The 13709-nt window shown below is 32.9% G+C and overlaps 1 protein-coding gene and 1 pseudogene across 1 annotated transcript; both read left to right on the top strand.

The window, feature by feature from the left end:
- The first annotated feature begins 2620 nt into the window (after window positions 1-2620).
- LOC100804899 (tRNA pseudouridine synthase A-like) lies at window positions 2621-7103 on the top strand (annotated as a pseudogene).
- A 1166-nt stretch (window positions 7104-8269) lies between these two features.
- LOC100804368 (pollen receptor-like kinase 1) lies at window positions 8270-11551 on the top strand. The gene is made up of 3 exons (XM_003524379.5): window positions 8270-9518; window positions 9865-10458; window positions 10586-11551. The coding sequence occupies exons 1-3, from the start codon at window positions 8852-8854 to the stop codon at window positions 11221-11223; spliced, it is 1899 nt and encodes a 632-aa protein (XP_003524427.1). The 5' UTR covers window positions 8270-8851; the 3' UTR covers window positions 11224-11551.
- Window positions 11552-13709: the final 2158 nt, after the last annotated feature.

Here is a 13709-nt window from a genome sequence, read left to right on the forward strand (position 1 = left end):
ATTCCACCTAATTTCAAATCGGGTGAAAATCCAAACGAGAAGGACAATGGTAGGGATGAGTAGGCTCTCAAGGTCAGTTTTAAAGTTGACATTTAATTTCATGATTCTACATTCTATTGGACTATCATTTTTCTTAATCAATTTTTCCTTCTAATTTTGCATTGCTTTAATTTGTTCAAAAGTTTTAGATTATCATTATTCTTTTCAATTTATATTTTACATTTATTAAGTACAACATTTTAACATTTTTTTCATTAATGGTAATTACAGGATTTGATTCACATGGGATGCTGTCCATAATACTCCATTTTTATTCTTTAGATTTCTCTTATTTTTCTATTGCTCTCACTAAATTTTAGTCACTTAAATTTCATCATCTTTTCTTTTACTTCCACTTATATATTTGCATCTGCATACTTATAATTTTTTATGTGTGTAGATAAATAGTTGAATTAGAAAAGAGGATGATGATTTAACATTCTTTATCTCTTGATTAAGTAACTAACATTATCTCTTGAATTGAGTAACCATACTTATCTCTTGATTAGGTAACTAACATGACTTCTTGGATTACATAACTGACATTAGTTTTGAAATTGAGTAACCCCCTTATCCATATGTTTGTTGCAGGTAAATTTGAGAAAGAGAGGGTGTGAAGGTAAAAAATGTAGATAAAAATTTAAAGAAAATCAAAGAAAAATAAATGAAGAAATGTGGGTGGCTACTTCTTGAGATCCTTTGCATTGTTAGACACTTAGAAAAAGGGATAAGGGGAGAACATTGCATTCAAGAATAAATCTCAATATCCTTTGTTGCACTTATTCACTTGGGTTCGCTTATGAAAAAGAAAAGAGAAAACTAAAACATCTTTCTCAATCTCAAATTTCAATCAAATACCCAATTCATTGTCAAGGAAACACCTATCGCTTCAATAACCAAACAAATTATTCAGGAAATTTATCTCCCATTTTGTACTAACTTGATATGTTCTCACATTTTAGTGCTCAAACAAACACTTTTCACTTCAGGAATAATTGTGCTTGATGGTTCAAAAGAGAGGATGCACATGTTTTAAGAAGATATGTTAGAAGAAGGTTCATTTGACTCAATTCAGGTATAATGCACATGTTTCTTTTTTTTTCTTTTGATTTTGATTTTATTTTTTTGGTCCTTTCAATAATTAATTTATGCTATGCTCCAATTGTATGGTGGACATATATGATTTATTCTATAAAGTAGCCTTTTCTATTAAATATGAATAGTTGCATACTCACAAATAATATTACTGGTTGGAGAGGAAGGAGGGGGAAGAGATGATTTGATTTGAAAATTTTGTGACAGTAACAGTCATTGTACTTGTTGCATCCTACATTACAACCCAACTCTTGCTACCACCAACGAATCATAGTTAATTTTTATTTGATCTATTGTAGGTGGTATCCACTCCATGGTTTGATGGTGTTGCTCCCTTAATTTAGTGGTTTGAAAATCTTGACATTTCATTTCAAGCTTTTCTCACACACATTTGTCGTCATTTTCTTTTTGTTCCAAATTTTTTGTTTCTAAAGCCTTCTAGAAATTTCAAGATGCTATGTGTGTATAATCACTGTGTTTTTGTTTTAACTTTTTGTAATGTTAAGATTATAGATGCTCTGTAAACTTCTATAAATACCCATCAAGAATGTTAAATCTAATGCAATGGTGCAGTTCCTCAATCGTGACACGAATCACACGATCCAACACCCAAGTCTTTGCACCATAATGCAAAAATTAAATATCTAATATTTATTGTTGTAGTTGGTTAAATATCTAGATTAGCATAGCTGTAGACAAAAAATGTTGTAGTGTATATCTCAGGTATCAAATATATTTTTATCAGACAGAATAAATGATGATAATGATTGCATTATTATTTAAACCAATCTAGATATTTTATTGTGTGTTTCTATAAGTTGAATGATTAATTACAAATAACGAGTCAAACTTTTAAAGGATGTTGAAGCCTTTTTCGTATATTTTATAACCATATATGTTTACTGCATTATAATACTTATATTTTTTATTAGTAACATAATCATTTTTCATAATATATGAAAATTTCTTTTAGGATATCTCACGTGAACAATTAAGACTATGTATATTTATTTTAAATTATTCTCAATAAAAAAAAATCCTAACATCTTATTTAAAAATTAAAGAATGCCAATATACATAGATAGATAGACATAAAATAAATTATTAAATTAAAATTAATATATATGTCAATATACAATGAGAAAATGTGTTATAATATATAAATTTTAACACAATAAAAATGCGGGGGCAAGGACTTGAGTCGTGCCTGTGATTGGGTTTGTTTCGGTTAGTGTATATAATTACAATGCACTTTTTTGTCTCCAATTTTCAGTAAACAGTTTTATCATTTAGATTTTAGAAAATAAATTTTAAATAATTAAAAAGATTTTTAATATGATTTTTTTACTCTATAAAAAGAAAACATTTTTTTACTTATTTCCTTTTTAAGCAACTTTTTTCTTCAATATTTCTTTTTATTCTCATTCTTCTTGTTTATTTATTTTATTTTTTCTATTATTTTCCTCCTTTGTTTCACTTCTTATCCGATCGAAAAAGACATGGTAAAATCTCAGATTAACACCGTCTATCAAAAATCAAAGTGGAAGAAAATAGCGAAATTGATTCAGGGTTGGAATTCGTCACAGGTTTCCATTGCTTATGCTCTTTATGCTGAGTTCTTTCTCTGTTGGCATTGGTAAACACATATTCTTCTGTTTCCCCAGAAACCTTCAGCGTCAACATCGCTTACTCTTTCAATCCTCCGTTTCCATGAATAACGAACTTCAAACTGAAACTCACGTGCATTACAACACACTCATCCCTCCAAATACGCAAGATGGACCGCTAGGTAACTAACTTTCTTCTTTTTGCTTACATTTTATATTAATTTGACATTGATTTGATTGCGATGGGTGTTATGTTATTTGGATTTCACAGAGAGAGCTTCCAATTTATGTATGCAAGGCCTTGGCAACGAGTCGATGATTTCTACTTGAACATTGTCCGTGCCAACTTGTCTCTGCCACTTCTCTTCGGAGCCCAGGTAATTTTGTAATTTTCCTGCTTTTAACATTTGAGCCCTAATTTTCTCATTTCGATTCGATGGCTTCAATATAAAAGGAATGCTATCTTACATGCTGCTATCACTTTGTACTTGAAAATTATGCATGATTAGGTGTGTGGGTACTGCCTTTCACTATTTTTGTATGTTAATTCGCGACTTTCAATCAGACACTTGTTGTTGATCATAATGATACTGGAATTGCAGCACTTTCTGATACATGTGAGTTGGAAAGTGTTGCAACTGAGGATCGCAGTGGGAGGCGGGCAAGGACAACGTTCAAAATCATTCTTTCGTATCACGGGGGTTCGTTTGATGGGTGGCAAAAGCAGCCAGGCTTGAACACCGTCCAAAGGCATGTTGCTCTTCTTACAAATTCTACAGTCTTGTGCATATTTCAAACGACATGTCTTAGGAAGCATCGTTGATTTGTCCAGGGCTCTTACGAATTGTTGGATGGGATGCTTTTTTCTTATCAGAGAATTAAAATACGAGCACATGGTGGTTTCGGTCACACATAACATGCCTTTACCAATTAGCTTTCTCTTTTTGTACTTCATTTTTATGTGTATGAAAAATCCATGACCTAGTATTTAATCTTTACATTGCATATTGATATTTGAGAAAACTGTGATACAATTAAACACTTTTTTTTCTTGTCTCTTCCTTCACTGCTTTATGCCCCACTTCTGGATTCAACACACATGCCTTTTGTTTTGTAACTATATTAATATGTACGGTAGTCAAAATGAACAAGTGTGTTACCATGAATTATCTTTTTATTGGATGATCATTATGCTTATTGCTCTTGTACTCATTTCTTCATGCAGCATAGTAGAAGGGTCACTTGGTAAATTTGTTGATGAAAAGAAAACTCAACTGCTCAAGGACAATGGTTTGCCTATTGAAGGTTGTGCTGTTGTTGCTGGTCGTACAGACAAAGGAGTGACAGGCCTTCAACAAGTCTGTTCTTTCTGTAAGTCATTTCCCTGTTCGGCTGTTCATAGCAATGGTTTTGCTATGTCCAAGCCTTTGTATATATGAATTGTCACACACTCTGATTTAAGCATGTAAGAACTTTTGATAGAAATTATTTATAACATATTAAATACTAGTTAAAGAAGCAAAGAAATCTTCATTTCTTCAGTAGACTGTTCCCATGTTCTTATGTATGGAATCAAGAACACTAAAACATTCTTGCACGAACACAAGTTATAGTCTTGGAGGAAATAGCTCTAATTATGCATGGATTTATTTTTCAATGTATTAAATTATTGTTATGCCATGAAAGGAAAGGAAATGTTCAGAAGTTACATAATTTTTTCCCAATTATTGAGGCATGCAGGGCGGGTGGGTGAGTGGGTTCATTTTTAGCATTTTTTGGTTTTGGTTAAGCCTTTTTGCCCCTGATCTAGGGTTCATTATGCACAGACACTTGGAAGAAGGATGTTAAACCAAGAGATATTGAGGATGCTATCAATCATGCAACACCAGGAAAATTTAGGGTCATATCAGTTTCTGAGGTAATATCCTTAAGTAATCTGCAATGTGAAGCTAATATTCAATAGAGATATCAATTGCCTTGAATCCAAAGAAAAAAGCAAACGAAATAAAAAATATGGCTTGCAGAATTGAGTTCTTTGTTGTTCACACTTCACAGTATAGTTAATCTGATAAGGTATGACTTACTGTAGGTGTCACGTGTCTTTCATCCTAATTTCTCTGCCAAATGGAGGCGTTACCTTTATATTTTTCCACTCACCAATGGAAGGTATACTGACCAAAGTAATGACAATGGGCACTTTTACAACAGTTGTAAATATAACGAAATTCATGATTCTGCCAGCAAGGATGAGTTAGAAAATGGAAAGAAATCCTACATGTTCAGCACAAGCAAAGTAAACCGGCTTTTGCGAAAATTAGAAGGAAAATTGTTATCCTACAAAATGTTTGCCCGTGATACAAAAGCTTCAAGAAATGAGTAAGAACTTAATTCTTGAATTTCTATCTCTGCTCACTTCATTATCTCATTCATCTGCAGTGCACATTATAGAAATTACCACATAATATTCTTCAAGGCTGAAAGGGCTCTTGTGTGAGGGAGCATGTTAGAAATATGATATAAAACCATTCATATGTTTTCACCTAATAGTTTAAACTTTTGAGATTGCTGTTGCATGACACCACTTGCATATTTGCTTGGTGTTACCAATTACCATGACCTAAAAGAGGAAAATTATCATTCATTCAATTGGCTTATGACTGTCATTCTGTTTCAGTGGTCCCCCAACTGAGTGTTTTGTTTACCATGCTCGAGCTATGGAAGTTAAGCCGCCTACAACTGTGAGTGCCATGTAACCTTTTTTTGTGTCTTACCTTTATCTCTTTTTTGTTGCCCACAATTGTTATTCTATAAATGAAATTATTTGAGCTTGTGCGGCTCTTGGTATGTGTGGTTAAGCTTGTGGATGTGGCTTGCCCCAGATTGGCAACATTGCTTTGCCCAAATATGGCTGGCTCTATTAGAGGAAGAATAGATTCATTTTATTTCTAGCTTAGCTTCACGCTTATTCTTTCACACGGTTTAGGCAGAAACATGACTGAGAAACCAAGAGTTGAATTCAAGTCATATTCATTAACCATTTGATGAAAAATCAATTATTCATAATATTATTCATCAGAATGGCTGGGGTAAATTTTTCCAAGTGAATAACAAATATGGGAAATAAGTGCAATTGCTGAAGAGTGCATGACTAAATGGGAATTTTTGACACAAGCATCATTTAAAGGACTAGAGAACCTTCTGTTCATTCATTAGGATCTCAATGGTTTTATAATGCATTCACATACACATTATGAGATATATAATGGAATCTTGTTAACTAGCTGGAGATTCTTTTACTTGCTGAGAGAAAAGCTATATTTATGTTTGATTTCACTTGTGACATTTTTAGGATCATGGAGAAGAAACAAAGGTTATGTGTGTTGAGCTGGTAGCTGATCGCTTTTTGCGTAAGGTAACTGTTGTGTTTTTGCTTTCCTTAGAGGAAACATATATACATTGAAGTTTTTGGCTTTTCTTACTTGGAACTGTTACTAAATATAGATAATGAAATTGTTGATGCAAATATGAAAAGTAAAGCATCATAAGTTTGATTGTAAGGTTAATGTAACTTAATATGAATAGAAGTTGATATATTAACATGGCTTGGAGTAAAACCTTTTATTGTTCTAAATATTATAACAAGTTGATGTTCCAAACACAGATGAATCAATTTAAAGGACACAAGCTTTATCCTTCTACCGATAGAAGGTTTTTCTAATTACCTGATTGCTTTCTGGCTCATAGCTTGCCTTCAATAGTCCTTTTATTCTCCATAATATTTGCAAAGTACTGTTCTCTTTTGTTTTCCTGTGAAAATCTTAGTCTTAATTCCTCTCAGTAAAATAATTGGCGTGCTAATTTGGGCTAAAATTTGCTGCTTCTGTGGCATGTGTATTTGTTTATTTTCACTCCCTGACTTGGTTGAGGCGCATCATATTTTTATAGATGGTTCGAGTACTTGTGGCAACCTCAATTAGAGAAGCTGCTGCTGGTGCTGAAGATGATGCCTTGATAAAGCTCATGGATGCCACATGTAGACGTGCTACTGCTCCTCCAGCACCCCCTGATGGTTTATGTCTAGTTGATGTAGGGTATACTGAATTTGATCCCAAAAAATGCTTCATTCTGATAGAGTAAAGCTTCGTTAAAGTGGAAGAAATCTTTCATTTGATGGAAAAAAGTGGTAAGCTCATATGTCTACTAGGTTCCTGACCAAATTTGTAGAGTCAGTCACACTTGCAGATTTTAATCCGGGGCTGCATTTTTTATGCAATATTTTGCAATTGGATCTTTCACATTCCACATTGTCATTTTATGATTACGAGCCGCTCCGGCGATGAAATTGTATTAGATTACTAAAAATTGGCATCTTGGCTCTCCTTTTCTGTACATTTACATTTTTATTTATTGTTTTCTTACAGCTGAAATATAGCCCTTTTTTGAGTTGCTTTTCCATGTGATGCGTGTATATGGTTTTGTCCCTCCATTCTCATGTGCACTATATAAGTTGGATTTTTATTTTTTTTTACTGAAAATCTAAAACATTATTGATGGTATGTTTAGTTTAAGTTAATTTTAGAGAAATAATTTTTTTTCCAGTTTTATCAGAGAATTACAATTTTAAAATTTTTTAAAATAAACTAATATAAACTCGTATTCACTGACTTGATAACGTATATGCAAGTATTTTGTAGGTATAATGTAGAAATGCTATTGGTCATTTCACCTTTTATCAAATCAGTGAGTGTCGATTTTCAGCTTTGATTTTCACCTTTTACTGACTTGAGTAACAAACAATTAATGATAGTTGTCATACTAGCAATGACCACCCTCTAAATTTTTTATTTTTTTGTTATTATAAAATTGATATGATGTTATATTTAATTATTTCTGCTTATAAATACCCACACACATTTTAAAATCCATTTCACAATTAAAAGAAATAACTCATTTTATTCTTCAAAATCATTATCCTTTATTGTTTTTTTTTTTTATCTTTTCTGATTACAGATGAGTAATGATAAACATATTGCTAGGGTTCTTCATTGAGTGCCTAAATGAATGTGATTATACATGAGCTTAAATATATTTTTATCTTGTGATGAGTCTCTAATAAAATAATAATTTTATTTTTGATTCTTGATTTAGTCTTTGATAAATTAATAAATTTTATGATTGCTTTATAATAAATATTTTTTATTTGTTATTAGTCGGGATTAAAATAAAATATAAAGGACCAAAAATAAAAAACAAAAGTGTTTTTTATGAGGGACTCAACCAAAAACAAAAATTTATTAGGGAACAAATATAAAATTTGAATATTTATTAGGAATCAAAATCATATTTTTATGTTTATTTTCTAATAAATTTTTACCTTGAGATGAGTCCTTAATAAAATAATAATTTTGTCTTTAATCCTTGACACTTATTTTTAGGTTATGATAAGTTAATAAATTTTGTGTTTATTTGATGATAAATATTTTTTATTTTTTATTAATCGGGATTAATGTCTAATAATAGGTAATTATCTCTGCACCAATCCTTTTGTCCTGGAGTGGAAGTTGACTATGTCCTAGAGACCCACTCGAGAGGGTCAAGTGGATCAGATAACTGAGATAAGTTATAAGTGCAACGGAGAGAGGGATAGACGATGAAACTTACGGTATTATATAAAAACACCCCTTGTAGGCTAACATGCATATGCAGGGTTTGATGATGTTTTAGTGGGAGGGAGTGTAACGTTGTTGGGCGATGTTTGGTCAAAGCAGAGTCATGAGAACAGAAAGGAAGCCTTAAAAATAGGGTGCTGTGGAAATTTAAGGGCTCTCCGGGTCCTTCTCGCGTTGAATACACGTTCTCATGCAACCAAGAAAATAATAAGGAACTTGGTCAACCTCTGCATGCAATGCAAATTATTCCTTCCCTCCTAAAACCAACCCTTTTTTCCATCTCCTATTCTTGGCTCTCCTTTTCTAAAATCCAATGCAATCAAAACTTTTCCATCCTCCCAACCCTTTATTCTCATTTTCACTAGCACCCTTTCCCCCCCTTGCGAGGCAGTCTCTTCTTTAGGGCGTGCATGCCGCCCCTAGTGCCTATAGCCCTTCACTATGGCACTAAGTGGTTGGCATTGTTGGACAATACTATTCATCTACCTATCGTCACATTTCACTGTTGTTCCTTCTTTTGGAGCTTCTGACTCTGAATTGCTCCTTCAAGTCAAGGAGAACTTGCAAACCCACAACGATGAATTGTCCTCGTGGAACGCTTCGATTCCTCCTTGTTCTGGTGCTCGTTCCAATTGGCGCGGGGTTCTCTGCCACGAAGGAAAAGTGTGGGGCGTGAAGCTTGAGAACATGGGCCTCAAAGGGGTCATTGATGTGGACTCTCTCAAAGGCTTGCCTTATCTTAGAACGTTGAGTTTCATGAACAATGATTTCGAGGGTGCATGGCCTGAAATTGACCACCTCATTGGTCTAAAGTCTATTTATCTTTCCAACAACAAGTTTTCTGGGGAGATTCCTTTTAGAACTTTTGAAGGGTTGAAGTGGTTGAAGAAGGTTCATTTGTCCAACAACCATTTCACCGGTGCTGTTCCAACTTCGCTCGTATTGTTGCCGAGGCTCATAGAGTTGAGGTTGGAGGGAAACAAATTCAATGGTCCCATTCCACGTTTTACTCGCCATAACAAATTGAAATCATTTAGCGTTGCTAACAATGAGTTGAGTGGCGAAATTCCTGCCTCCCTTAGAAGGATGCCAGTTTCTTCCTTTTCTGGTCAGTACTAGTGACTCATTAATATTTCATTAACATTTGCCCGATCAAAAAAATATTTCATTAGCATTTCAATTATTAATATATAACATATCAGTCTTAACCAGTAACCTTAGAACATTGATAAAAAAAATGAGAAAATATTTAATGTGAAAATCATAGAAAAAGTAAAAAAGTCATGAACAATACAACTTTATCCATTCCAATAAAAAAAGTTTCTACTTTGTTCCTTAACAAGTGCACTAAGGGAAGTGGTCAGCATTTGTCATAACATATATAGATGTTTTGATTTTTTGTGTTGACATGACACTAAAGCATAGCATCAATGTTCTAAATAATGAGCATGCAGGTAATGAAAGGTTATGTGGAGGCCCGTTGGGAGCATGTAATTCGAAGCCCTCGACTTTGAGCATTGTTGTGGCTGTGGTGGTTGTTTGTGTGGCAGTGATTATGATTGCAGCAGTAGTATTATTCATCCTTCACAGAAGAAGAAATCAAGGGTCAGCAACGTCCGTGGAGAATCCACCCTCTGGGTGTAACAAAGGACGTTTGAGGGAAGTGGGTAGTGAAAGTATGAGGTCAACAAGATCAATAAGCTCCAACCACAGCAGAAGAGGGGACCACACGAAGCTATCTTTTCTGAGAGATGATAGGCAGAGGTTTGATTTGCATGAGTTGCTGAGAGCCTCTGCAGAGATTTTGGGCAGTGGCTGTTTTAGCTCTTCTTACAAGGCTGCTTTGTTGAATGGCCCAACAATAGTGGTGAAGAGGTTCAAGCAGATGAACAATGTGGGGAAGGAAGAGTTTCAAGAGCACATGAGAAGGCTAGGGAGGTTGAGCCATCCTAACTTGCTTCCTCCTCTGGCTTACTATTATAGAAAGGAGGAGAAGCTCGTCGTCACTGACTATGTTCAGAATGGCAGCCTAGCTGTTCGCCTTCACGGTAATAATTATTATAAAAGTTAACAATCTGTGCATTGTGATTAAATGACCTTTAGTGACTTCTATTATTTATTCATATATAAATTGACAAATTAACATTTCTTTACAAATATCTTTACTTGTTTCAGGACACCAATCCATTGGAGAACCAAGCCTTGATTGGCCAATCCGGTTGAAGATAGTGAAAGGCATAGCAAAAGGTCTTGAATATCTATACAAGGACATGCCAAGCCTAATTGCACCCCATGGAAATCTCAAGTCCTCTAATGTTCTCTTGACTGAATCATTCGAGCCACTCCTCACAGACTATGGCTTAGTCCCAGTGATAAACCAGGATCTGGCTCAGGACATCATGGTGATATACAAGTCTCCTGAGTACTTGCAACAAGGAAGAATTACAAAGAAGACTGATGTGTGGTGCCTTGGAATACTAATTCTTGAGATTCTAACTGGGAAGTTCCCTGCTAACTTCTTGCAACAAGGTAAAGGGAGTGAGGTGAGTTTGGCAAGTTGGATTCATTCAGTTGTCCCAGAAGAGTGGACAAGTGCTGTGTTTGATCAAGAAATGGGGGCAACAAAGAACAGTGAGGGAGAGATGGGGAAGCTTCTCAAGATTGCCTTGAATTGTTGTGAAGGGGATGTGGATAAGAGGTGGGATTTGAAAGAAGCAGTTGAGAAAATCCAGGAGGTCAAGCAGAGGGATCATGATCAAGAGAATTTTTTTACTTCTTATGCTAGTGAAGCAGACATGAAGTCTTCAACTTGAATATTGTATGATTGCTGAGACTACGTACCTTAATTAGTTATTGATTCCTAGATTTTCTGTCCCTTTGAAAAGAATGCCACATGACATGAACGGGAGATGGAATATCTGGGACTTTTTTCTTTCTGCTATGGTCTTTCATGATGTAATAGCCATGCATAATGCAGGAAAGAAAAAAATAATAGAGAAGGGTATTATAATATGGGCTTGAAGTTAAAGTTGAATGAGTAATATGATAGGGTTTTGCTGGATTTGTATAACCAGCGTCTATCCGATAAACAGGATTGTATACAACTATAGACGTGGTTAATATTAACCATTTTTTAGATAAATAAAGTTTTTTTTTCACTGCATTTTTTGAGATGAAGTTAATCGCTATTAAACATTTTAATAATAATTTTATGACTATTAGTCACTTTTTAAAAAATTATGACACTATTAATCATTATGAGGTAAAATGAACTATTATTAGACATTTCAATAATCCCACAACACTATTAATTATATCAATAATTGTATATAATCATACTAATTTATTATTAATTAGTTATGAAGTAAAGTTAATCACATTTACTGTACGTGTGGTCGTAAATAATCTTGTGACACTTTAACTACTTATCATATAAAGTTAACTACCATAACACATTTCAATAACATTATAACATTATTAACTACATATCTATAATTTTATATAATCAAGTTTATTTACTCTTAAGTATTTGTGAAACAAAATTAATCGTATATATACACAAATCAAGTGTGCTAGGTAGATGTCGATTGTTCACCGGGCTTACATTTCTCCTTTTCCAAATTGAGTCACCAAAGACATGTCTTATTTCTTGAATAAAGATCAATCGTCCACCCAAGTTCTGCCCACACCCATGGTTCACATGGAAACATGATCAATTATATGTATAAATATGATATTTTTAAATGATTAAAAGTAAATAAATGTAATTATATATTATTATTGATATATGGTTAGAGGTTATTGGAAAATATATAATTATTTAAACATGTTTTTAAAATTTAGACAAATACTTAGATGAAAAGACTTGATTTTTTAATTTTAAAGATAATAAGAAGGAGTAATTCTAATTTTGATCTCTCAACTATTACCATTATGTAACTTTGATCCTCTCATGTACAATTGTGCATGTTAAGTTCAATTTTTTTTTTCCAAAATGTCACTCAAGTCCCTAAGTCACTTGCTCCAAGATCCTTTTCTTCAAAACCAACATAAGAATCAAGAGAGCTAATTCAGTTAATTGAAGATAATATGTGAGTTATTGTAAAGCTTTAAATACATGCCTTCCATTTTTACAAATAAAAAAAATATGAGAAGTATCATGCCACTTGACTTTTTTGGTGTATATATCAAATATATTATATATAATATTAATGGAGGAGAAATCAAAAGTGCACATATATCCGTTGATACTAAATAAATAATATAATATTATAAAATCTAATAAATATTTTTTTTGAAAGAGATAAAATCTAATAAATAATAACTTATACTTTTTAATACTACCATGTATACCAGTAGAAACATAAATATTGTGTTTGCATTTCTATTGTGTTGTTGTGTAAAAAATTAATATATTGCAATAATTTCCAATGTAATTGAAAACAAATTGAATAACACAACTAAAAATAATTAATTACCACATGAAAACTATAATAATATTGACTTTGAAAGAAATAGTCTCCCTCTCTCTTTTTCCATAAATTGCCTTCTAGTTGACAATGACAGTTCCAACTATATATCACATGAAAGGTTTGTTAACTTAAATTAATTAAACAATAATTACAATGAATTAGAATAAAAAAAATCAAAGATAAAGATTAATTCCTTGAAATTTTGTATCGTACTTACGTCATCCATAATGACACAAAATGAAAAAAGAGATAAAAATGAAATAGTGGAGAGTGATTAGTGGGTGGTTACCATTTTGGTTAGGGGGTCAATATTAATATGCATACTATTGTGTTATTGTGGTAGAAACTAATTTATTGGGATAGAAGTGAAGAGCAAAACAAAACCACAAAAGAATTCTAAAAAAAGAAATTAAAGAGAATTAATTATTATTATTACTTTAATATTAGTAAGGATAAAATAGTCTAAAGAATGTAGAGACCAAAAACAATTATACAAAATTGTATCCCCTTTGTATACTGGTATAAATATTTTAATTATAAATCAATCTTTTTGTATTAAACTTTTTTTTTCTTTTATATAAAGCATGTCTATCTTCCTAAAACTAATTATGGCTGCTTTTGTGTCAACCCTTGTAGATTATCGCAATGTGTGCCACTTGATGTACGCGTGAATATTTACTAATTTTGGAAGGCAACAACTAAATGCAAACTAATAAAAGGGTTGGCAATCTGCCAACAGAACTCGAAACTTCTATTAGAATTTCAAAGAATGCTTAAAATAGCGCTGACAATAGTCACAACTCGTTATGGTTGTTTGTGCACTTACG

Source organism: Glycine max, chromosome 5 (assembly GCF_000004515.6).
Source record: "Glycine max cultivar Williams 82 chromosome 5, Glycine_max_v4.0, whole genome shotgun sequence".
Classification (NCBI taxonomy): Eukaryota; Viridiplantae; Streptophyta; class Magnoliopsida; order Fabales; family Fabaceae; genus Glycine; species Glycine max.